General features: G+C 49.6%; 3 protein-coding genes across 3 annotated transcripts; 1 reads left to right on the top strand and 2 right to left on the bottom strand.

Moving 5' to 3' along the window:
* Positions 1-9,146: 9,146 nt before the first annotated feature.
* On the bottom strand, positions 9,147-9,855 carry LOC106829958 (keratin-associated protein 12-2-like). Its single transcript, XM_014839304.3, has one exon. It carries the CDS (start codon positions 9,825-9,827, stop codon positions 9,417-9,419), a length of 411 nt encoding a protein of 136 aa, XP_014694790.2. The 5' UTR covers positions 9,828-9,855; the 3' UTR covers positions 9,147-9,416.
* Positions 9,856-11,866: 2,011 nt separating this feature from the next.
* On the top strand, positions 11,867-12,458 carry LOC106829959 (keratin-associated protein 12-1-like). The gene has a single exon (XM_014839305.3). The coding sequence runs from the start codon at positions 11,900-11,902 to the stop codon at positions 12,158-12,160; it is 261 nt and encodes an 86-aa protein (XP_014694791.2). The 5' UTR covers positions 11,867-11,899; the 3' UTR covers positions 12,161-12,458.
* A 2,640-nt stretch (positions 12,459-15,098) lies between these two features.
* LOC123278298 (keratin-associated protein 10-12-like) lies at positions 15,099-17,779 on the bottom strand. The gene has a single exon (XM_070488924.1). It carries the CDS (start codon positions 16,263-16,265, stop codon positions 15,459-15,461), a length of 807 nt encoding a protein of 268 aa, XP_070345025.1. The 5' UTR covers positions 16,266-17,779; the 3' UTR covers positions 15,099-15,458.
* Positions 17,780-25,813: the final 8,034 nt, after the last annotated feature.

Below are 25,813 nucleotides of genomic sequence, written 5' to 3'. Positions count from 1 at the left end.
CCTGTCACCACCCACCCAGGGTGCTGGGCTATGCATTTTGTGGGACTCCGTGTGCATCAAGCTGGCATGTCCCAGCTCGGAGTCTGCGGGATGTGAATGGGTGGATGAACTTCCTGGAGATGCCGTAAGAAAGCACCCCAAACTGGGGTGCGTAACACAGCAGACATCTCTTTCCTCACAGTTCCGGAGGCCAGGAGTCCAAATCAGCATCACCGGGCCAGCAACGTGTAGCCAAGAGCCGGCAGGGCTGTGCTCCCTCTGGAGGCTGTAGGGGAGGATCCCTCCTTGCCTCTTCCAGAGAGGTGGCTGCCAGCAATCCTTGGCTTGTGGCCGCATCACTGCAGTCTCTGCCCTCCTGGTCATATGGTCACCTTCTCTTCTGTCTGGTGTGAAATCTCCCTCTGCCTTCCTTCTGTCAGGGCATGTGTGATGGCGTTTAGGGCCCACCCTGATAACCCAGGAGAATCTCCCCGTCTCCAGATCTTTGTCTTAATCACTTCTGCAGAGTTTGCCATATAAGGTCACATTCACAGGTTCCACAAGTTAGGACGTGGGTATCTTCGGGGACCATTGTTCAGCAGGGTGGAGAGGTGCCCTTGGTCATGCTGTTAGGCGATGGGGCACCTTTGACCTCTGTCTCCCCACTCCCACTGGGCATCTTGGGTCCACTGACACCCATATGGATGGCAAAGGCGAGGAAAGGTACTGGGATCCATAGATGACCGTGGTACCCCAGAGGGCACCTGGTGGTGAGGGTCTTCTCGTCATCTTCTCCCCTCCTTCTGTCATACCCCAGTGGGCTCCAGGAGGCATAGAGACAGCCATCATGCCCACCCTCAACCCGGGACACGCAAACTCAGAGAGAGTCCAGGGCTACTGTGCAGTGGTGTGTCTCACGTCCCAGCAGCCCGTGCATGCAGACGACAGGCTGTCGCCCTGACCCCAAGTCTTTCTTTGAGTTTGGATCCTATCGGGAGTGCAATGTTGGGGCCTTTGCATCACGCGCCAGGATCCCGTTCTCCATGGCTGTGGTACTCACAGTGGGCCATGAATGCAGGTCAGCAGGGTCTCACGTGGAGATGGCCAGGCAGCCTGCTCGGCAATACTCATGGTGCCCGTCCGGTTGGTTGCCCTGGTCCAGTCCACTCCCTCCCAGGCCACTGCTTGCTCCCCCAGCAAAGCTGCTCCTTCTCTGAACTGCTCTGCTGGTGTCGACCCCAGGGGATTCTCCCAGGGGCCCATGGGGGTCAGAACCCCAAGATCCAGCTACCCTGACCCCTGCTTGCTCCACAGCCTGCCCTGAAGAAAAGACAGTGAAAGCAGATAAGTCACCGGCTGCTGGCAAGGCTCATTGTTGGTGACGGGATGGCCACACGGGGCTCAGGGATGCCCCCTACACATACACTGTGCTTTGGGAGGAAGGATGCTGTAAGACCACGCCCCCCAACAGGGATGCTCCAGGAGGCAGTGCCCTGAGGAGTTCACTCTTGACCAGTGAACTATGCTCTCTTTTATCCCCACCAAGACCCAGAAGCCCAGAGGGCAAGGGTCTGGGTTCCCACAACCCAGACTAGGGGCCACAATTACACAATGCCGTCCCCTGGATTCCCTCCTGTATTAGTTTCCTGGGGCTGCTGTAACAAGATACCACAAACAAGGGGGCTTGAAATAACAGACATTTGGGGTCAGCCTGGCGGTGTAGTGGTTAAGTTTGCACGCTCCACTTCAGTGGCCCAGGGTTCATGGGTTCGGATGCCAGGTGTGGACCTACATACCTCTCATCAAGCCAAGTTGTGGCGCTGAACCACACACAAAATAGAGGAAGATTGGTACAGATGTCAGCTCAGTGACAATCTTCCTCAAGCAAAAAGAGGAGGATTGTCAGCAGATGTTAGCTCAGGGCCAATCTTCCTCACCAAAAAAACCCTAAAAAACAAAAAAGCCCCAAAACAACCAAAAAAAAGCCCCCAGACATTTATTATCTCACACTTCTGGAAGCCAGAGTCCAAAATTAAGGTGTCAGCAGGGCAGTGCTCCCACCGAAACCTGTAAGAGAGGATCTTTCTTGCCTCTTCCAGCTTCTGGTGGTGCCTACCAATCCTTGGCTTGTAGCTGCGTCACTCTAATCTCTGCCTCCATATTCACATGGCCTATTTCCTGTGTCTCTGTCCAAATTTCTTTCTTCTTATAGGACACTTCTTACAGGCCTGCCCTAATCCAATATGACTTCGTCTACACTTGATTACATCTGCCAAGACCCTATTTCCCAATAAGGTCACATTCAAGGTACCAGGAGTTAAGACTTCCACGTGTCTTTCAGGGGGACACAATTCAACCTCTGACAACCCCCATGCGTGAGACCTGAGAAGAACCACCAAGGGCCCCCAGGGCTGACGGCGTTTTGTAAGGGAACCTCCAGTTCGTCCTTTGTCAGTTTGGGGAATACGTTACTGTGGCTGTGGCGGTTAGTCACGAGCTGCTTGTCATCAGCTCCGAAGAGGTAGCATGATGGAAATGCCAGGATTTCGCCCCTAAGGGAGTCAAGGTCCCAGTGGAGCAAAACAGGAAAATGAGCTGCTGCAGTAGTCCCGGTCTGTCCTCGGGGTTTCCGTCCGAAAAGGTCAAAGCTCACACCTTCACAGACATGATCGGAAACACCAGCCTGAAATTGGGAGCAGACTTGTGCTGCCGTGTAATTCCAAGCTCAAACCTCTTTCAACGGGAGTTTTACGGTGTTGGAGAGACGTCCCACCCCCGTCGTCAGAATCTAGATGGGGATTCGTTCTTTTTTAGGATTCCTCCCCACTCCAACACAGCGGGTTATTTTAAACAGCAAAGCCTTGTGCAAACGGTATCAAGGACCCACAATAGGAGGATGATCGCCACTGTAGCAATTCATGTCGCTAATAGATCTGTGTCACGAGCCAGGCTTATATGGGAGAAAAGCAGGAAGCAAAGTTACATCGACCATACGACCACAGCTTTACAAAAGGAACAAGCAGACTCTTCCCCATCCTCAACACACGCACACAATACAGAAGAAGGATTTTTAAAAAACGCCCCCAGGGGCCGGCCCGGTGGTGCAGCGGTTAAGTTCACACGTTCCACTTCTTGGCAGCCCGGGGCTCACGGGTTCAGATCCTGGGTGCGGTCATAGCACTGCTTGGCAAGCCATGTTGTGGCAGGCATCCCACATATAAAGTAGAGGAAGATGGGCATGGATGTTAGCTCAGGGCCAGTTTTCCTCAGCAAAAAGAGGAGGATGGGCAGCAGATGTTAGCTCAGGGCTAATCTTCCTCAAAAAAAAAAAAAAAAGCCCCCAAATCTCAACAGTGGTTCTCTAGAGAGTGGGAGTGTGGGATGACTTCTGTCCCTTCTCTCTATAGCGTGGAAGAAATCCTCGCAGCTCGTCCTGCAGCACTGAGCAAAGGCAGCTCTCGCCCTCTCCTGAGCGAGAACCACGCGCTCTGGGAATGCACCCTGGGTCTTCCGTGTCTGAACAAGTGGGCTTTTTTGTTTGTTTGTTTGGTGCTAGTTTACTGCGGGTAGGATAGCGGCCAAACTAATTTTCCCAAGGGCATACCTCAAAGTTTCTAAGATACTTGAGTCTCAGGCTAAGCCAAAACTTATCTAGGATTGTTTACCTGCTGATAGAAATGGCTCTTTGAAAAGTCTTTCCACCACTCTGTCAACAGTGACTCTTAGTTAAAGGGTAAATTATTAACACATTCTGATAGAAAAAGACACAGAAAGCCCATTAGTGCTATATGGTCGTTACCTACACCATATTATTTAGCAGCTGCTTAATATCCTTACAAAGCATAGAGGCTGTGAATATCAGGGGAGGCAGGTCGGCCAACATCGCATTAGCATTGTGGCTTCCCAGATTAGAAGGTAAATGGGACGGCTCATGTTTCAAAGAGTTTTCCCGGCACCTGCTCTCTACTTGCCAGAGGCTTCTTGCGGGTTCAGGAAGAACAGTTCTTCCTGAGAACTGAAAAATCTAGTACCAGTCAGACCTCTTCCTGAAGCCACACCAGAAGTCCCCTTTCTGCCCTTTGGTGACCTTATAGAACTTGTTTTTCATCAAGGTAGGTTGTCAGCTCCCCAGTCTGTGTGCTAATAATCAAGCAGAGTTAAGTGTCACAGAAGTGGAACGGAATAGCCCAAGGACGTCATGGCCCTTTTCTGGTTGCTAGGCAACACCTCCTTCCCGGAGATGGACCAAACAGGTTTGGGGAGATACCAGAAAAGAAGCCTTCTTGTTCCAGGTCAGCCCTACTGCCCCGCTGGACGGGGACAAGACAGGGGAGCCTCTCTCGGGGCCACCCACTCAAGAGGCGTCGTTGTGCTGTCTTCTCCTGGGTCCTCGATACAATGGAATGGACCTTGAAGCCCCTGGGTGCGGCTGGTGTGTGTTACCACGTGTGGTCCCTAGAGGAATTCTGGCGTGCCCGAGGTCTCATCATTTGCGATTACTTGGTTACTGCATGGGACTGTCCAAGAGTCAAGTGTGGGTGGCTTCTGGGCCCCATCCAGTGTACTGGATACCAACTGAGAAATGTCGCTCAACCATGGGGACGCTTTTGTCCCCAGATTCAGTGGCTGCAGATTTCAAGCGTTTGCAGGATGCTGCTACAACCCCCCTCAAGGTTTTACAATCAATTCATTGCACCGCTTAGATGTGTCCGCAGGAGAGGAGGAGGTGTGAGAGATGGAAGATCTGATCAGCTTTTGGGGCCACACAGACCTGGTTGTGAACGCCAGTGCTGCTGTGTGCTGACTGCAGCCTTGGGCAGGCCATCTTCTGGGGCACATTTCCTCTTCCTTTAAAAAGTGGATATTTTTCTCCCAGCAATCGGCCCAACAGAATTGCTTGCACAAAGGTGTGTGTACATTGTTTGTACTAGCAACGACAACAAAAAAGAGACACGATGAAGACCGTTAATAGAGGACCGATGTTATTTTGGCATATCTGTATAATGAAATACTATGCGGGCATCAAAAAGAAAAAGATAGATCTATGTGAGTGGATGTGAGAAGTCCTCGATATTTTACCAAGAGGAACAAATTGATTAACTGTAAGCACACTACAAAAATCTAAGTGCGGACAGACCTGTGTCTATTGCAGTCATGGAGCGCACACACTATGAGCATTTATGAAAGTTTGAAACATTAAGCTGTAAACAATGGTTAACCAAAACCTGGTCTGTTCCACTAATTCTCATTGTCTAAAATAAGACATTTAAATTTCTGATTTGTTCAAATCAGGATCCAAACAAGACTCCCACACCGCATGTGGGTGATGCTTCTGTCTCTTCTGATTTACAGCAATTCCTACAGCGTTTACTTGTTGAAAAACCCAATTATTTGTCCCGGGGAGTTTGCTGCATTCTGGATTGGGTTGTCCTTGTCGGTAAAGGGTGATGAGGATTTTTAGGCTGGTTACTTTTAAAACTACAGATAAGAAGCAGGCTCCAAGGAGTGGAATTTGCTTGCCCTTTGATCAGAGACAGTTGCATTTGTGAAGGAAATCTCCATGCCTCCCTCTCTGCGCCAGGAGGAAGGCGGGATGGCCTTATCTCTGGAAACTCTTAATGGGGAAGGCAAGAACTTAAGTTGTTTACTGTCTGGCAACCTCATGTAACTGACCCCCCACCCCAAAATCCTCCTTTGTCTTTAGTTGAAGATAATATTTGAGCAGTGACTTCTGCCATTTACTCAATCCGGTTTGATTCTTATCTAAAAGTTGTGGGACCGCCCAATGGCCGGACCCTACCGGCACTGGTACCATTTTAACTTTTTTCCCTTTGTCTTGTAAAGAGATGACTCACATACCCATGCCTTAAATTTAGCCCTAACCCTCAACTCGGGGCAGCAGCAGGAGCTCTGACTGCCCATGGGTCCTGTCCCCATGCCAGCGGGGGCAGCAGAAGCGGCGGCAGCAGAAGCTCTGACTGCCCATGGGTCCTGTCCCCATGCTATTCTATACTATTCTCTAAATAAAAGAGCACTACTGCCAGATCTTGAGAGTCTAAGAAATCTTTCTTTCGACTCCTCGGCTCACCGACCCCGCATCAAAGGGTTGCTTAAAATATTCCTCCATCTCCTTTCTTTCCTGTAAAATGGGAGACCTGCAGACTGGCTGAAATGCAGGTTCAACCCTTTTGGCAAGAACACTTCACAGGAGGGATTGGCTGCTCCCAAGGCATCACATCGAGAGGCCGGCGACGTCTGCGGGCCTCCGCTCTGCTGGGGGATGTTGAGGTTGATGCCCGGGTCGGGTGTTGTCAGCCTCTTCCCCTCAGTCCTCCAGCCTGGGTTTTAGCGGCCATTGAGAATTACTGCTTAGCGCCATGTGTCACTGAGCATTGCAAAAGGGCAATTGCTAAGTGTACCATTTCTTCTACATTTATTAGCTGAAATTCCTCTATTGTGGAGAACTTGGCTTCAACGCCTATCTGCTTACTCTGAAATACTGCTTTTATAGGAAATGCCAGATACAGGATTTATTCTGTCTTTCTAAAATAAATTTTCAGAATAATTTTCGGTGTCCTAGTACGCTCTATAGCTTTCCAATTGGACAAATAAATGGATATATACATATATATTTATTACATAAAACTTTGTGCATCTTTGTGCACATATGGATTTTTATATATTCGGTGTGTTTTGGTCTACAGCAGGATTTATTCTTTCGGAGGATGAAGCTGGGCTTCTTCCTGAGCGGGCATCTGTGGGAGACCCTTCAGGTTGGCTCCCGTGTCCTTTTGATATGGTCTCAGGAGACTTTGATAGCTTCCTTGCTCTGGGGCTCAAGATGTCCCAGACTCATCTTGCTTCTTTCCTGCCCCAGCGACCTCCCATTCCTCCAGGAGTCCCTGGTTCTTTTTAGCGGGACATCTGATTTGGCGACCACAATCTGGGCTCCTGGGGCACTCATGGCTAATGGGTTGACACTGCTTCCCGCTGCGGATGGAGCCCCCCCGACATTAACGTGCAGAAAGCCAATTAGGGAGCTCTTTTGGGATCGGCACCTGTGGAGGGCAAGGGAGCAGGATCGGACTCAGGAAGACTTAGGCCATGATGCAATCTTAATGACCCCAGAGGGAGCTCCCAAGCTAAGAGGGTCCGTTAGATCTGTCCTGAGTTGGGGCCCCCGGACAGGCCTTTATAGCCCTGAATCAACCAGTTACTACATGTGAGTTGCCTTGGGAAGGGGCCCTGACCTTGGTCAAGACAGTTCTCTTCAGCTGAGGCAATCCCCCAGCAAGGGAACGACAGGAGACGTCCCCAGAATTGCCTTCTGATTTTTCTAATTCTCTCCTCAACCGTGTCTAATATTCTGTGTAACTTGCCCACTGAATTTTAAATTTCCATTACTTGATTTTTTTATTTCTAGAAGTTCTATTTATTTCTCAAGTCTACGACTTTCTTCTATTTTAGTAGATTCTCAATCTGTTCTCGTACTTACAATTCCGTCCTTTATTTAAGTATCTTAACTTGTTTTCTCTTGTAGTAACCAGGCTGCACGTTCCATCCCCAGGGCTTATTTACTCTATAACTGGAAGTTTGTACACTCTGACCCCCTTCGCCCATTTTGCCCACCCTCCACCCCCACCTCTGACAACCACCAATCTGTTCTCTGTATCTATGAGTTCGGTTGGTTTTTTTTAGATTCTACACATAAGGGAGATTGTATATTATTTGTCTTTCTCTGTCTGGCTTGTTTCACTAGTCATAGTTATTTTAAAGTTTCTGTCTGTTGGCTCCAACATCTGGGTCATATTGATGTGGATCAAGGCTGCCCCAGGGAGAGAAGCCCAAGGTGTCCTGGCCTACATGCTGATCTATATGGCCCAATACATATCTAAAGTTATATGACCACACAATAACCAGACCCCACCTGCACCGAGACCATTTAGTGACTTTTTACATCCTCTTTCCTTTGTCTAGTAAAAATAAGTCACGCACCCATGCCTTATACATTTCGCTCCAACCCTCAACACACTGCAGCTCTTCACTGCCCATGGGTCCTGTCCCCATGCTTACAGCTCTTCACTGCCCATGGGTCCTGTCCCCATGCCTGCAGCTCTTCACTGCCCATGGGTCCTGTCCCCATACCTGCAGCTCTTACTGCCCGTGGGTCCCATCCCCATGCTATTCCATGCTATTCTCTAAATAAAAGAGCACAAATGCCAGGCCTTGACTCACCGAGCCCACATCAATATCTGAGTCCAGTTTTGTTGATTGCTTTGTCTCTTAGCAATGGATTGCTATTTCCCTGCTTTTTTGAATGTCATAAGTTTTGTTGAATATCAGATATTGTGTATTAGTTGAAATGGACGTGAACACTTTCCTCCTGGAAGTGGGTGTGTCTCTTCTTCTGTCAGGTCATCTGTGTCTGTCAGGGGAGGTTTGAATCAACCCGCTAGGAGGTTGACATTGGTTTGGGTTTTGCTGTTATTGTGATGACCTTCAGGGTACCAAGGGCGTCAGATTCCTCCTGTGGTGGGCTGCCGGTGCCTTGTGCTTAGGGCCAGGGCTGGGGGTGCAGTGTTTTAGCTCCACCCTAAGTTTTCAGCTGCCCCTGCGTGCTGGGTACATGGAGGGGACCTCGACACCCTTTCCTGGGTGGGGACTCATGCTGCTCATGCAGCTATGCTGGCCAGGCGAGTTGGGAGGCAGGGGTGCTCTCTGGCGTCCTGGCCCAGTGTCCGTCTTGAGCAGGCCCTTGTGCCTGGGACCTGGAGCAGGAGGTATTCTCACTGCCTGCCGCTCCTAGCTGGGATGGCCAGACTCTGCTGGCCGTCTGTGGCGGGACTGTGGGGGGGTTTCCTGGCCTCCCAGTGGTAAAAATCCTTTAAGGTACCATGTGGGACCGGGGACCCAGGCCTGTTCCCTGACCTCCACCCAGGGGGAGGGAATTTCCTCCTCGGCCCTTCCCCATCCACAATGCGAGTCTCCAGGGGCCAGTGTGGGGGCAGCACCTCCCCGCCGTGCACCCACCAAGGCGCCCCCACCTTCAGCTGAGCCATGAGGAAGAGGGCTCTGTGAGGAGGGGCTGCTGTGCTTTGATTCGTAAACACCTTCAAGGAAGGAACTTCACAAATAAATGAAGATAAAGTGGAGGGACAAGCTGCATTGAGAAGCATGATTTATTTGGCTCACATGGGGGCTGGTTTCCTGCTGGAGACAGAGAAGGACCCTGGGAGCCAGGGCTTCCCTAAGGGGATGGGCAGGTCGCGGAGGGATCCAGATCATCCCGCCACATTCTCACCCTGGTGTTCAGAGGGGTCGGTGAGCACGCTTTCCATCTGCCACGTGCAGAAGCTGGAGGCCCACAGAGGACTCGTTGTGGGAGGGCTACAGGTGTGGACCCATCTGCACTGTTGCAGCTGAGAAGGGACTCGCGGTCAATAGCAGCAAGGGGAGCTGCAGGAGATGGGTCTGCAGACCAGGGTGGGGCAGGACGGCTGGCAGCACCCAGAGGACTGGCAGGAGGAGGCCACAAGCACGGTGGGCTTGCAGCTCACAGGCACACGCACGAAGGACTGGCAGGAGGGGGCCACATACACAGCTGGTTTGTAGCTCACAGGTGTGCACACAGCTGGCCGGCAGCTCACAGGTGTGCACACAGCTGGCTGGCAGCTCACGGGTGTGCAAACAGCTGGCTGGCAGCTCACAGGTGTGCACAGAGCTGACTGGCAGCTCACGGGTGTGCACACAGCAGGTCTGCAGCTCACAGGCACACAGCAGGACGCCTGGCAGGGCCTGGGCGAGCAGCAGGCAGCCTGGCAGCCTGAGGAGCAGCTTGTGTGGCACATGGCGGTGTGGGGCTGGGCTGGTGTTGGAGTGGAGGCGGTGGTGTCTGCAGGCTCCTTCCTGGGGCGGCCTTTATACCCGACAGTGGGCGTCCCAGCAACACAGAAGCACACTGTTGACTTCCTCCTGGCTGTTTCCACCACAGTCCCTGCAGCTTCCTGTCCAGGGATGCACTCCTCTGTGTTATGCTCCACCATAAATCAGTTTGGCTTCAGGCCGATTCTGCCCTCTGTGAAAGGACATCTGGGTTTGACCCCACGTGGGGTTTCTCCAGGCCATCACTGTGTACGCAGCCCCCTGGCTCCACTCGGAGGACTGTGTGCTTTCAATCCTGTTTGTCTCGTGCCATCAGTGGAGACCTGGAGGCAATCATGTATTTCAGCTCTTATTCTGCACAGGAACATGTTAAAGCAGGGCTCGCAAACTGAAGTCTGAGGGACGCAGCTGGCCCGCTGCCTGTTTGTAATAGAGTCTTATTGGACACATGCGTGTACACGTCGTCCAGGGCGGCTTTTGCACAGCAACGCTGAGCAGTGATGGGAGAGACCATGCGACCGCAAGGCCTGAAATGCTTACACCTGCTCTTCACGGAGCGTTTGCCAACTCCTGCCTCATGGTCGTCTATACAAGAATTGATTTGTTCATGCAACAATTATATCCTGTGTGCTGGTCATGGAGACGTCCTGGCCCCACGAGCCTTCCAGGGCCATGAAGAAATGAGTGAATGAAGAAATTCATGCATGAAAGAATTCCAGAGAGGGCTGAGTCCCAGGAAGGAAACAGGTTCAGCAGATAGAGAGTGATGGGGGTGCTGGGGGGTGGTCTGGGGGCCTCTGTGAGGAGACCATGCGGAGCTGGCACAGGGGATGTGAAGAGGGGAGGGGACAGTGTTCCAGCAGAAGCAGCCGTGGGGGTGAGGTGAGGACACTGCTGCAGAAGCAGGTATGGTCCAGGAGCCGTGGGCAATCCCACCATGTGGGGTGCGAGGGTGCAGGGGCCGGTGGACCAGGCATTGCAACCCTGGGCTGAGAGAAGGAGAAGGAGTCAGTGAACTTGAGGACACATCAGTAGAAGTCATCCAATCTGAGGAAGAGGGAAAAAGAGTAAGAAAAAGGAAGAGGGCCTATGAGACAGTATCAGAATGTCTAACTTACAAGTAATTTCAACGGAAGGAGGAAAGGAGAATGACACTGATGCACAAGAATGTTTTGAAGAATAAAGGACAAAATCCCAAATTTGATTTTTTTTTTTAAAAAAAGGCTAACAGATTCAAGAGCCTCAGAAAACCCCTAAAGCCCCAACATAATTTGACACCATGGTAAAGACCACAGATTCCAGAGGGAAACCAGGCAGCTTCAAACGCCGCTTCTCCGTGTGCAGTGGCGAGAACGTGCCCCCGTCATGGGCTCCTTCTAGATCCTCCTAATCGCACATCTGTACCAGCGGGGTATTACCCACCCCTTGAACGGCAGCAGGACGGATCATTAATCAGTTATGAGACCGTTCACGTGAATGCTTAGCTCTGCACCCGGCACAAAGCTGGAACTCGGTTGTTACTACTGTTATTGCAACAACGTGGACCCTGCACAGTGAGGACCCAGCCCCGTGGCTCCCGCCCGCTGGGAAGACCTTCTGTATCACTCAGTTTCCAAAGCAAAATGGGGACCCTGGTGTGGCGAGTGTGACTGTGCTTATGCAGACAGAGGGCAGGGTATTCAAAATTGGGAAGGATCTTGAAAATCATGGTGTGTGGCCCCTTGTCCCCAGCTGACGGCCCCTCACCATCCATCCTGGATTCGACTCCAGAGTCACGTGGCCACTGAGTCACAGGGAGTCTCCAGCTGAGGAGGAACCTCCTGGACTGCGTCACTTCAACTAGAAACCCCGGGAGGAAACCCATGGAGAGGAAGAGGAGGAAAATAAACAGGAAACCACGAGGAAGGCACCTTCGTTGACAGGAAGGTGTGGCTCGAGGCCAGGATGCCCGCAGCCTGGGTATAAAGGCCGCCCCGGGACAGGAGTGTGCAGACCAGTCCCATCCTCCACCCTCAACCCAGCCCAGCCCCAGGCCACCATGTGCCACACCAGCTGCTCCACAGGCTGCCAGACAGCCTGCTGCGTGCCCAGCTCCTGCCAGCCAACTTGCTGTGCACCCGTGAGCTGCAGGCCCTCTGTGTGCGTGCCCTTGAGCTGTAGGCCCGAGGTGTGTGTTCCCGTGAGCTGCAGGCCCATTGTGTACCTGGCCCCCTCCTGCCAGTCCTCTGGGTGCTGCCAGTCCTCCTGCCCCACCCTGGTCTGCAGACCTGTCCTCTCTTGCAGCCCTCCTTGCTGCTGAGCCTGTGGCCTCCCAGGACCCCTCCTCCATGTGGGGTCAGAAGCAGCTGCCTCTGAAGTCCTCTGAGGCAGCCTGTATGTTGTCCACTTCAGACCTTCCAGACCCAACTAGACCACCTTGCAGCAAGGCCGCGCCATCCCAGCCAGCCAGGCTGAGGGGTTCACCCCTCAGTGTCCCCTGACTGCAGCCCGGGTCATCCACCTGGAGCCCACACTGGCTGGTGCAGCGTCCAGACTGCAGCCTCCAGCATCAAAGGTCTAATAAACACCATAGTGGATGCTCATCCCAGTGTGTGTGACGTCTCTCCGTTGTGTCCTTCCTTAACTGCTTCCCCAGGGGTGGTTTCCTAAGGATTCCGGAAAGTTCCTTCTCTGCAGAGAAGGCCCAGTTTATCAGATGGCCGAGACCAGGTGGCTGACCACTCAAAGGTGGCCTCTTGGGCAAGTGGGCGTGCTCCTAGCACTCAGCCCGATGGGACCCCCAGGGCTCTCTTTTGACCCATTTTGTCTCTTGAACACAGTCATCTGTCCTATGGATTAGGACCCACCCCCCAGCCTCATTTTAACTTGATTACTCTGCAAAGACGCTATTTCCAAATCAGGTCAAGGCATAGTGCTGGGGGTTAGGACGCCAACATCTCTTTTTTAAGGAGGACACAATTCAACCCCTGACGGGAGTCAGCTCAAAGCTGCAAGACCACACTGGCCCCTCCTTCGCCCACCTGCCTGGCCGTGCTGTGGGTCCCTGTGGATCTGTGGTTCCTCGGGAACAAGGGGACAGCAGAGTCCAATCTGAGAATCCCGTCCCACTGACTCTGCGACACAGGCAGGGCCCGAGTTCACAGAGGAAGGCCGACGCCAGGTCTGTGGTGGCCTTGCTCCCATCCAGGAATGACAGCAGCTGTGGAGGAAGGCAGAGCCCCCCCACATGGAAGATGCCTGCATCCTTCCAGGCAGAGGAAACCTGGCCCAGAAACCAGGGGCTGCCCCCGAAAGCGCTGGCTTAGCCCCTGTGGTGTGAACATGGGCCACTCCAGAGGCAGGCGCTGAGGCCATCCCGGGACAGGTGGGAGATGCCCGAGGGGTCACCGTCCTCAGCAGAAGGAAGACGGTGGCACACCAGGGTGCCTGAGGGGAGCTGTTTGGGAACCAGGAAATAGTCTAAGAAGAACACCGTCCGGGGGCCCTTCTTGCAGGAAAATACACATCTAGAAACTTCCATCATGGTGATGTCACAGGACAACGAGGACATGAAAAGCAGAAGGAGTTCTTAGAGTGTCCACTATCTGCGACACTGACTCATCTGTTGTTTCATTCAAACCAAGCCCCTCCAGGCAGTTTTATATCACTTGGGTCCAAGCTGTGTCATCTCACGTCATGTCCTCGTCTCCCAGACACCCTCCCCGACAACCCCGGTAGCCGCCTTGGCTGGCCACCAGCACTGTGCAGGTTCCTCCTGTGATGCCTTTGAGGGCGGAGACTGTCCTGGTCTCAGTCAGGATGAGTCAGGATGATGGGGTGTCATGGGGTTGGGGAGCAGGAGTCGCGTTCACTGCTGACAGAGCGGCCCTGAGATCTGGACGGTCTCAGGGCATTTAGAGTCATTGTTGCATCACAAACGTGTATTAAGTAAACCATCATCTCTGATCCTCTCCTTCCTCGTCAGCACTGCCAACCTGATCCACATAGACACCCACGGCCGCCGGCAGCCCAGCTTGTTTTTCCACTGGTGTCACATGGGCCACACGCGACCACGTGGTACCTGGCTGTGCCCGTCTGTGGCTGTAACTGACTTTCCCAAGAGGGTTCTGGATGTTCTGGTGCCGTGGGGGTCAAGGCAGGAGCACGTCCGTGCAGATGACCCGTCCGTCCGTCCTTCTGTTGGACTGTTCTGGTGTCACCGTGGGTGGTAAGTTGCTGGTCTCCACGTGTGTCAACATCCCTGCACTTCACTTTTTTGGGTTGGGGGTGAGGTGGGACCTTCTTCTGTGTCTTTCCTAACTCTTTGTGCCATGAAGAGTCCATCAAGGCCTTGTCCATCTATCTATAGAGAGGGCCCCACTTTTCTTAAACTCAGTGAACAAGTACCGGTACAGGTTTGCATAGACTCGGGCAAACTGAGGGATTTAAGAGTCCGACAGGGTTACAATGCAGCCACTTTCTCTTTAAGTCCCTCTTAGGGTTTTCGCTCCCTACCCTCTTCCTGGGGTGCAGCTCATCCTGGGTGGGAGAGGGACCTACAGCCCTGGGGAGGTGCCTCCTGTTCCGGGCCCATCTGCCGCCCGCCTCTGCTGTTTTCCTGCTCCTGTGGGCCTCCTCTGTCTGTTCCTGGCCCAAGGGATGAGCACGGGCCCAATGTGGACCTGGTCCCTCTGACTGGTACCCCCTTGACTCTCTAGTGCTAGTGGTCCACTGAGACTGCAGGCTCATCCTCCCCCACTGTCCCATGGATTTGTTCACAAGGTGACTGTTTGCTCTGGGCCTCCTCAATGAGGCCTTGAAACCTTGAGTAGAATGAGTGATGTGGGAACTGACACCCATGCCCCTCTTGGGGCCCATGGGAACTTCCGGATGCTTCAGAGCATGCAGGGGTCGGCCTCAGGCCCTGTGCAGCACCAGCATGCAGGCGCTCCTCCTCTCTGTGAGCCCCTCTCTCCAAGGGGCGTCAGCAGGATCCCCAACCACACGGGGTTTCTGCTGCTCCCCACTCAGCTGCACACTGCACGGGCAAGGGGACGGTGTGCACAGGAGGCCCAAGGCCCCTCGGGGTCCAAGCCTCCTGCACCCACGCCGGCCTTGGGGGCCAGCCTTGGAGGGCTCCCGACAGAGGGTGGGGGCCGTGGGGCGGGGCAGGGGACGGAGCAGGTGGATGCATCCTCTCTCAGCTCTCAGCGTCCCTCAGCTGTTTGAACCCGGGTTTGAGACCACGTCTTCACTGTCTGGTTCTACCAGACGGTGACCCGATGCCCACGTGGGATGGGGCCTCGGGGGTGGGGGCTCAGGAGGAGGAAAGAAGAGACAGAGGGCCAGATTTCCTGACACAGACGTTGTATTGATTATAGCCATGGACGTTTGTCACTCCGAATGCCAGCAATCCATCCGCACAGGAGGTTCACAGGTCCCCCAGGCCCCTCCCGCTTGAGGGATCTGTGGGTCACCTCCTCTCAGAAAGGGACAGAGGCGGGGTATGCAAATCCCCGACGGAGACAGAGAGGTCTTGGCATCCGAGGGTCAGGCTCCTGGGAGGGACCTGCGCTCAGGAGCAGAGACAGCAGCTGGCGAGGCAGGAGCCGGACCGCTCAGCAGCGGGACTTCTGGGCCGGGGCGGGGCCACAGCGGGCAGCGCGGGAGCACGTGGGGCGGCAGAGCAGGGACACGCAGGAGGAGGGTTTGCACACAGGCCGGCAGAGCAGGGACACGCAGGAGGCCGGGTGGCAGCAGCTGGGCTGGCAGGAGGCAGGGTTGCAGCAGGAGGGGACGGGCACGCAGCAGGTGGGCCTGCACAGGGGGTGGCAGATGAGGGACACGCAGGAGGAGGGTCTGCAGCAGGACGGGGGGCAGGGGCTGGGCTGGCAGCACGAGGGGGCTGGGCAGGGGGTTGCCTTGGAGCAGACGGGTGTGCAGGAGACGGGCACGCAGCAGTCCTGCTGGCAGGGGGAGGAGGTGCAGCAGGAGGGCTGGCAGCTAGACTGCTGGCAGCAGGAGACGTCTGAGCAGGGGGAGGCCCCAGAGCAGACGGGCACACAGCACACGGGGGTGCAGCAGACAGGGGTGCAGGAGACAGGCATGCAGCAGGGCTGCTGGCAGGGGGAGGAGGTGCAGCAGGAGGGCTGGCAGCTAGACTGCTGGCAGCACGAGGGCGTGCAGGAGCTGGTGCAGGCTGCCTGGCAGGGGCTGCACACACAGCTGGCAGGGGTACAGATGAGGGTCAGGCAGGGGGCAGGGGCACAGCAGCTGGGGGCGCAGCACGGGGGCTCACAGCAGCTCTCTGGGCCGTTGTCCACCTGCCAGGAGGAGTCGGGGCAGGAGTCCCAGACACCGGGCTGGCAGACCCGGCTGCCATAGCTGAGGTCGCTGGAGCAGACAGACAGGGTGGAGGCAGCCATGGTGGGGCGGTGGGGCTGGAGGAAGGTGTGAATGTGTGTGTGCGAGCGTGCACGGTGCCCGGGGCCGTGGGCTTTTGTGCCCCTCCCGGGCTTGTGTTGTCCCAGGACGCCCTCCCTTCCGTGTTGATGCTGCGAGCAGGCTGCAGGAGAGCCCTCATTACTGCTGGCTGATTTTCTACACTCAGTCCTTGCTCACTAAGCTCGTGAGTATGTTGCAGGGGGTGTTCGCCCATCTCTTCTTTGTTTGGCTCCAGAAAACTTGTGGAAACTGAGGAGGGTTCTTGCTGAGTGCCCGCCACAGGCTCGAAGTCTCATTCACGGAGGGGCTGCTGTGAGATAAACTCGCAGCCCCCGCAGCCTCCCTCACCCCTGCACCAGCGTGAGGATGCTAGGGGCCAGATGCCAGCGCCACTGCAGCCCCAGCTCTACAGTGCCCGAGAGGAAGGTTGAGAGCGTAGCGTTCAAAATAGCGAACAAAACAGTAAAACTTGACCAAAGGACACACACAGTGTCTGTCCACTGGGGACCAGAGATAGTTCATGGGCAGGGAACGCCGGGCTGTGTGGACCTCCACTCTCGCGGGGTCAATCCATCACCAACGTCATCTCAACCAAAACCCAAAGGGAGTCTTTTCCATGTACAAATTGAAGACAGAAAATATTTGTAATCTGCGTGATAGCTGAGAGGTTCATATGAAAACCTTAAAGTCCGTACAACTAAAACAGGATAAGATCCAAAAGAATGGAATACAAGATTCAAAATGTTCAAATTTCCAAGAAGCATGTGAAAACCTGCTTGATCTCATTAATCATTAAAGTTGCTCAAATTACAACCTAAATGTCCCACCTGTAAAATCAACCGAGATTTACGATGCTAACGATTCTGGGTGCTGTGGCGTCTGGGGTCCACACTCTTAGGAACACTTTGTAGATGTTTTGGTTTTTTTTTTCTGTTGTGATAACACATAATATAAGATTTACCGTTTTACCCATTTTAACGTGTGCCCTTCAGTGGCATTTGGTACAGTCACAATGTTGTGCCATCATGACCACTATCTAGTTCCAGGACATTCTCATCACCCCAAAAAGAAATCCTATACATTAAGTAGGCCCTCCCCAGCTCCTGTCAATCACTGCTCTGCTGTCTGTCTCTATGGAGTTACCTATTCGCCACATTTCATGTAAAAAGAATCATACAACATGTGGCCTTTTGTATCTGACCTCTTTCACTTAACCTAGCGTTTTCCAGATTCATCCACACCGTAGCGTGTGTCAGTGCTCCATTCCTTTTTATGGCTGAATACTATTCCATCACGTGGATGTACCACCTTTTATTTATCCATTCATCAGTTGGCGGACAATCGGGTTGTTTCCACCTTTGGCTACTGTGAACAATGCTGCCATGAACATTTTTGTTCCAGTTTTTGCTTGAACACCTCTTTTCAATATACCCAGGAGTACAATTGCTGGGTCATATGATAACTCTAGGTTTAGATTGTGAGGAAGTGCCAGACTATTTCCCACGGCAGCTGCACCATTTGACAATCCCAGCAGCAGTGTGTGAGGGTTCCAATTTCTCCACATGCTCACCAGCACTTGTTATTTTCTGTTTTTCTTTTTTTTTTTTTAAATTATAGCCTAGTGGGTGTGAAATGATGTCTCACTGTGGCTTCGATTTGCTTTTCCCCAGTGACCGAGGATAGTGGGCTTCCTTTCATGTGCTTGTTGGCTATTTGTTTATCTTCTTTGGAGAAATGTCTATCAAAGTGCTTTGTCTGTTTTTAATTGGGTTGTTTGTCTTTTTGTGTTGATTGTAGGAGTTCTTTATGTATTCTGGATACTAAACCCTTACAGAATTACAATTTGCAAGTATTTTCTCCTATTCCGTGAGCTGTGTTTTCACTGTCTTGATAGTGTCCTTTGATACACAAAATTTGTCAATTTTGACTAAGTCCAATTTATCTATATTCTCTTTCGTTGCTTGTGCTTTTGGTGTCATGTCGAAGAAGCCATTGCCAAATCTAAGGGCATGCAGGTTTACCCCTATGGTTTCTTCTAAGAGATTTATAGCTTTAGCTCTTGTATTTAGGGCTTTGATCCATTTTGAGTTACTTTTTGCATATGGTGTGAGATAGAGTTCAACTTCTTTCTTTTGCATGTGGAGATCCAGTGGCCCCAGCACCATTTGTTGAAGACACTATTCTTTCTCCATTGAACGGTCTTGACACTCTTGTTAAAATTCAATTGATCACCGATATATGGATTTATTTCTAAACTCTCAATTTTATTACATTGATCTACATGTCCATCCTTATGCCAACACCACTGTTTGGATTACTGTAGCTTTGTAGTAAGTTTTCTTTCTTCCTTTCTAATTCGGATGTCTTCTATTTCTCTTTCTTGCCCAACTTCTCTGTCTAGAACTTCCAGTACGATGTTGAACATAAGTGATGAAAGTGGTCACCCTTGTCTTGTTCCTGATCTTAGGGAGATAGCTTTCCGTCTCTCACCATTGAGCATGATGTTAGCTGTGGGTTTGGATAATGCCCCGTAGTATGTTGAAGAAGTTCCTTTCCATTCCTAGTTTGTTGAGTGACTTTATCGTGAAAAAGTCTTGGTTTGGCTTTTGTCAAATGCTTTTTCTGCACCAATTCAGATGATCATGTGCTGTCCCCCCTTCTATTAATGTGATGCGTTACACTGATTGGTTTTCACATATTGAGTCACTCTTGCATTCTTGGGACAAATCCCACTTGGTCGTGGTGTACTATTCTTTTAATGTGCTGCTCCATTTGGCTTCACTGTATTTTGTTGAGGATTTTTTATCTTTATCTATAAGGAATATTGGTCTGAAGTTTTCTTTTGTTGTTTTTCTGTCTTCAATATCAGGATAATGCTGACCTCATAGAGTGAGTCAGGAAATGTTCCTCATCTTCTGTTTTTTTGGAAGAGTTTGAGAAAGATTGGTGTTAATTGACTTATAAATGTTTAGTACAATTCAGTATTGAAGTCATCTGGTCCTGGGCTTTTCTTCTCAAAGAGGTTCTTTTAAAAAATTATTTTATTGAGGCCATATTGGCTTATAACATTGTGTAAGTTTCAGATATACATTGTTACATATCACTCTCTGTATAGACTGCATTGTGTTCACCACCAATAGTCTAGTTTTTATCTGTCACCATACATATGTGCCCCTTTACCTCTTTTGCCCTACCCTACCCTCTTGCCCTCTGGTAACCACCGGTCTGGGAAGTTTTTCCTTACTGATGCCATCTCCTTATTGTTTTATGTCAGCTCAGCTTGCCTAGTTCTTCTTGAGTCAGTTCACTCACTTTAGATACCAAGATACAAATAGATTGAAAGTGAAAGGATGGGAAAAGATATTCATGCAAATACTAACCGAAAGAGAGCTGGATGACTATAATAAAATCAGATAAAACAGACTTTGAGTCAAAAATTATTGTAAGAGACAAATAAGGACATTAAATATTGATAATACTGTCAATATACCAAGAAAATATGACAATTATAATCAGGTATGCACCTAGCAACAGCGCCCCAAAATAAATGAAGCAAAAATGACAAAATTGAAGAAAGAGACAGTTCCAGTTCCACAATAATAGTTGAAGACTTCAAAAAAGTCATTTTCACTAATAAAAAATGAAATAATAGAACAACTAGATCAAAGATCAATAAGGTGATGGAGGAGTTGAAGAACACTATAAACCAACTAGACCTGATAGACATGTACACGACACTCAACTCAACGACAGCAGAATACACATTCTTCTCAAGTGCACGGGAAACATTCTCCAGATTAGACCACGTTAGGTCACAAAACAAATCTCAAGAAATTTAAAAAGATTGAAACCATGCGAGGTATCTTCTCTGACCATGATGGACAAAAACTAGAAATCAATAACAGAAGGAAAACTGGAAAATTGACAGATACGTAGAAATTGAACAAACAATCAATGGGGCAAAGAAGAAATCACAAGGAAAGTTAGAAAATACTTTCAGATGAATGAAAATGAAAACATAACAAAGCAATACTTATGGGACACAGCCAAAACAGGGCTCGGAGGGAAATTTATAGCAGTTACATTAAAAAAGAAGAAAGGTTTCAAATCAATAATGTAACTTTACACCTTAAGGAACTGGAAAAAGAGTGGACTAAACCTAGAGCTGATAGAAGGGAGGAAATAAAGATTAGAACACAGGTTAATGAAATAGAGTCTATAAAAACAATAGAGAAAAATCAAAGAAAACAAAAGTTGGTTTTTTGAAAAGAGCAACAAATTTGACGAACCTTTAGCTAGACTGACTAAGAAAAAAGAGAGGAGACTCAAATTACTAAAATCAGAAACAAAAATGGGGACATCCCTACTGACCTGACATAAATAGAAAGGATTATGCAAGTGTATTATGAACAACTGTGCACCAAAAAATTAGATAACCTACATGTAATGGGAAAATCCTTACAAACACTCAAACTGCTGAAATGGACACGTTTACTGATGTTCTTTATTTCTTCATATGGCTACAAGTTACTGTTTAGTGCCCTTGTATTTCAGCCTGAATGGTCATTTCTTGTAGGGCACGTCTACTAGAGATGAATTCCTTTAACTCTTATTTATCTGGAAATGTCTTCATTTCTTCTTCTTTTTTGAAGGATACATTTGTTGGATATCGACTTCTTGGTTGACATTATTTTCTTTCAGCACTTTAAACATGCCATCCCACTGCTTTCTGGCCTCACAATTTCTGATGACACATTGGCAATTGACCTCTTGCTGCTTTTAAGATTCTTTGTCTTTCGATCGTTTGAGTATAACAAGTTTCAGTGTGGATCTCTTTGAATTTATTCTACTTGGAGTTCATTAAGCTTCTTGGATGTGTAGATTCACATGTTTCCTCAAATTTGGGACGTTTTCAGCCATTATTTCTTCAAATATTTTTACTCCTTTCTCTCTTCTCTTTCTGGGATGCCTGTGAAGTGTATGTTGGTATGCATGATGGTGTCCCACAGCCCTCTTAAGTTCTGTTCCTTTTTTCTCTTCATTCTTTTTTTTTTTTTAATCTTCATTTATCTTTTTTTCTCTTCATTCTTGTTTTTATCTTCATTTATCTTCTTTTCTCTTCATCCTTTTTTTTTCCAACCACTTTTCAGACTGGAGTATTTCATGTGACCTAAGTTCATGTTCACTAATTCTTTCTCCTGCCTGCTCAAATGTGCTATTGAGTCCCTCAAATGAAGTTTTTGTTTCAGTTATTGTATATTTCAATTCCAGAATTTCTATTTGGTTCCCTTTTATGTTTCTCTTCATTGATATTCTCTATTTGGTGAGACACGAGTCCCTTAGTTTCTCTTAGTTTTTTTGTTCCCAGCTTCCTTGAACTCTTAAGAGTATATTAAGAGAGTTGATTTAAAGGCTTTGTCTAGTACATTTAATGCCCAGACTTGTTCAGGGACATTTCTCCTAACTGCTTTTTTTTTTTTCCCCTATAGATGGGCCATAATTTCTTCCTTCTTTGCATGCCTCATAATTTTTGTTGAAAACTGGGCATGTTGAATATTACAATTGTGATAACTCTGGATATCAGATTCTCCTCACTCCCTCAGTTTTTTGTTGCTAATCGCTGTGGCTTGTTGTTGTTTTTTGGTTTAGTGATTCTCCTAAATTATTAAGTTTTTATATGTGGCTGCAGTTGCTTTTTCTTGATGAAGAATTCCCTTGATTTTGTAAATCTTTGACTATTTTCCAGAGTTCAGACAAAGTTGTTTCCAACAGTTTTCCCAGATTCTCCAGTGTTTCTGTCAGGGGGGTGGGACCTTATTCCCTATTTCCTATTTTTTCTGACATCACTCTTAGCAGGCACGATTTTGAAAAGTCGTTTTAAGAGCATTGACAGAAAGGAGGAATTAGGATTATTATTTTTTTATTATAAGGCACTCACACTACCTATGAAATGATATAGTGTTATTCGAAAGTGGACTTGGATTGGCTGTGAATGTATATTGCAATCTCTAGGGCAACCACTAAAAAAAGGAAAAAAGAAGTATAACCAATATGCTAAGAAAGGAGAGAAAATGGAAATATATAAAACGCTCAATTAAAACCACAAAAGGCAGAAAAACAGTGGAAGACAAAAGTAGTAAGAAGGAACGAGGACAACAAATAGAAAATAGTAACACATATGGTAGATATTAATCCAACTATATCAATAATCACTTTGCACGTCAGTGGCTTAAATGCAGCATTTAAAAGACCAATTGTCAGAGCGGATCACAAAACAAGACCCAGCTATATGTTGTCTATCAGAAATCCACTTTAAACGTAAAGACACAGATAGATTAAAAGTAAATGGATGGAGAAAAATATACCATGCTAACACTCATCGAAAGAAAGCAGGAGTAGGGCCGGCCGGGTGGTGCAGTGGTTAAGTTCACATGTTCTGCTTCAGTGGCCCAGGGTTCGCTTGTTCAGATCCTGTGTGTGGACCCTCATATGGCTTGGCAAGTGATGCTGTGGTAGGCATCCCACATATAAAGTAGAGGAAGACGGGCACGGATGTTAGCTCAGGGCCAGTCTTCCTCAGCAAAAAGAGGAGGATTGGTGGCAGATGTTAGCTCAGGGCTGATCTTTCAAAAAAAAAAAAAAGAAGAAGAAGAAGAGAAAAAAGAAAGCAGGATTAACTACATTAATTTCAGACAGCTTACTGCAAAGCAAGGAAAGTTATCAGGGGTAAAGAAGGGCATTACAGGGCTGGCCCCATGGCCGAATGGTGAAGTTCGCGTGTCCCGCTTCAGTGGCCCATGGTTTCACCAGTTCAGATCCTGGGCATGGACACGGCACCACTCATCAGGCCTTGCTGAGGTGGCATCTCACATGCCACAACTAGTAGGACCCCCAACTAAAAATATACAACTATGTACTGGGGGGCTTTGGGGAGAAAAAGGACAAATAAAATCTTTAAAAAAAAAAAAAAAGATGGGCATTACATAATGATAAAGGGGTCAATTCTCCAAGAATAAATGACAATCCTTAATGTATATGCACCTAACAACAGAGCATCAAAATATGTGAGACAAAAATTCAAAGGACTGCAAGGAAAAATAGATGAATCCACTATCATGGTTGGAGACCAACATCCCTCTCTCAGAAGTGGACAGATGCAGTGGGCACGAAATCAGAGTGGACACAGTAGGTGATACAAAGATCTTCACTCTTTGTGCCCACTCCCATTTATCCTTTCACATGCCTCTTCCCAAGACACCCCCAAGCAGCCCCAACCTCCCCACATAATGTGATATATGGTATATAAGAGGCTTGGTTTCCTTGCTCTGAGGCATGTACACCCCACTGCCCCTGTGGGCTCAGGCCGAGGCTGGGACCTGGCCAGAAGCCGCCCCTTGCTTGCCATGTGCGTGAATCCTCATCTCAGAGTTGGCTTCTGGGCAACCAGCCTCACACCCGGGTCCATGAAGGGGATGAAACGCGACAGTGTGTGAAGAGCTCCATCATTATGGATGGTCTGGGTCTTAAAGTTTATTTCATGTGTATAAATCTGGTCTCGGCAACACGATATCACAAGTCAAGATAAATTGCTACTATATTTCATTGACTCAAGGTCACATTTTAACATCTCTGAAATGGGGAGACATCTACCAAATGACGGCTATCATAGTTTACTTGGCAGCTGCTGTTTTTGCTTAGGGGTACCTAAAATAATGAACCATCTTACCGTGGATGAGATCTTAGTCTTGATAAAATACAATCTATCTAGGACATGTGCGTGTGTGTGTGTGTGTGTGTGTGTGTGTGTGTATTCTTTAGTGCTTTGCCCCAAATGGGCCCAGTGTGAATATCAAGCACTTTGTGATATGAATTATCTGAAAGCCTCAGGCCAAACCAAGATGCCTAAATTACTGTAGCACCCCAGGTCTCCTTTTGGGTTTCAAAAGCAAAAAAGAGCCCTTTTCTTCAAAGTCAGAAGCACGTTCTTATTTCAGCTAGGAAAAGAACATCTTGATGAAACAAACATTGAGCACCAGCTGTATGTAAGCACCATGCTTCGAGCCACAGATATAAAATTCACAGCACGGCCCTGACCTCCCGGGGAGTCCAGCCTGGTGGGGCTGACCTGGACCACAGGGGGCGATAAGTCAGCCTGGTTCTCTGTTGTTAGCAAGGTGTATGTGAGGCCCAGCCTTTCTCCTCCATCTCCCACCCCAAAAATGTGCTATGAGCCATCAAGGTCGCCTACAAGAATAACAGAAATAAGCATTCTGTTGATGATAAGCAGATGAGAATGCCCTCACTGCTGAGTTTGGGATGCTGGGGGGCGGTGCAGGGTGGGAAGGTTAGGGCAGGAATCCAGCACAGGTGCCTCCTGTGCCCCTAAAGGCCTAGAGCCCCGCCTCACAGTAGTGGCAAGGCCTAGATTTCTCCCGGTGGCCCTCCAGGAAGCAGATCTTCCTGAAGGAGGCAGACAGGCCCTTCACCGTGTGACCGGTGACCTGGTCTGTTCATGGCAGGCAGCCGGCTGGGTCTGGCTGGAGCCCGAGTGTTTGCAGAGGGAGGGCCATGGGCACCAAATCGCTCTGTGATTTCTCAGGAGGCTCCCCGAGCAAGTGGGGCCAAAGGCTTTATGGGACCCCCCCACCCCCAGGAGCCCCAGGACGATCCTGGGCAGGGCATGCTTCCCTGTAAACATGCTGGCACCTGAACTGGTCCAGCAGACTTGAGGGTACGACTCATTCATCTGGAATGTCAATATTTGGGTTCAGGGTGACTGAGTTCATACCAACACCGGCTACACTTGGTGTGCATTCTTGCAAAACAGGAAGAAAAACAAAAGGCTTCTTTGATAAAAATAGTTCTGTTTTATGTGGAAACACCTCCCCACCCCCACCCCTACTCCCACCCCCACTGGTACATGGTCATCTCATCAGGGTCAGAAAAGGTTTTCCAGTGGAGTCTCTCTCTCCCATCTCCACCTCCATCCACTGGCCATCCTGCTCTTCTAGGCCAGGCGTGGAGACGCTTAGATCAAAAAGAAGCCCTAATTTATGGTAAACACAAGAAAATCAAACTAACAGAAGCGAAGGTCCAGGGACGCAGAGATCCTGTCTCTATGTTGCCCGACTCATTGGGGACCCCACACAGCTCTGCAACATCCTACTGCAGACAGCCACTATTCAGGGCTCTGGAGACAGGTGAAACCTCACGACACGACCTCAGCAGTTGACTCTGGTCCAGGGGGTCCCGTCAATATCCTCATCACGTGCCTCCTGTATCTTTATCGGCAACAATACACCAGTGACCTGCCAAAATGCCCCCTGACTTTAACCCATGCCTATTCTGATCACATTACAAAGTTTCCCAGATAAAGTCAGATACATCCTAGCATTCACTTGCAAATAACATGCATTCCTACTAACCAGGGCTTTTTAATGACTAACCTAGGCCCCACATTGGGACAGCTACCCAACGATGACATCAGGGCCCCTTGTTCTTTCCATCTCTCTGCTTTACCACCCTTAAT

The sequence above is a fragment of the Equus asinus genome, chromosome 18 (assembly GCF_041296235.1).
Source record: "Equus asinus isolate D_3611 breed Donkey chromosome 18, EquAss-T2T_v2, whole genome shotgun sequence".
In the NCBI taxonomy this organism is placed as follows: domain Eukaryota; kingdom Metazoa; phylum Chordata; class Mammalia; order Perissodactyla; family Equidae; genus Equus; species Equus asinus.
This window is presented reverse-complemented; position numbering and strand designations above follow the sequence as displayed.

Coding starts and splice junctions, on each gene's coding strand:
- LOC106829958 (XM_014839304.3), bottom strand. CDS start 9,827: ATGTGCCACACAAGCTGCTCCTCAGGCTGCCAGGCTGCCTGCTGCTCG.
- LOC123278298 (XM_070488924.1), bottom strand. CDS start 16,265: ATGGCTGCCTCCACCCTGTCTGTCTGCTCCAGCGACCTCAGCTATGGC.
- LOC106829959 (XM_014839305.3), top strand. CDS start 11,900: ATGTGCCACACCAGCTGCTCCACAGGCTGCCAGACAGCCTGCTGCGTG.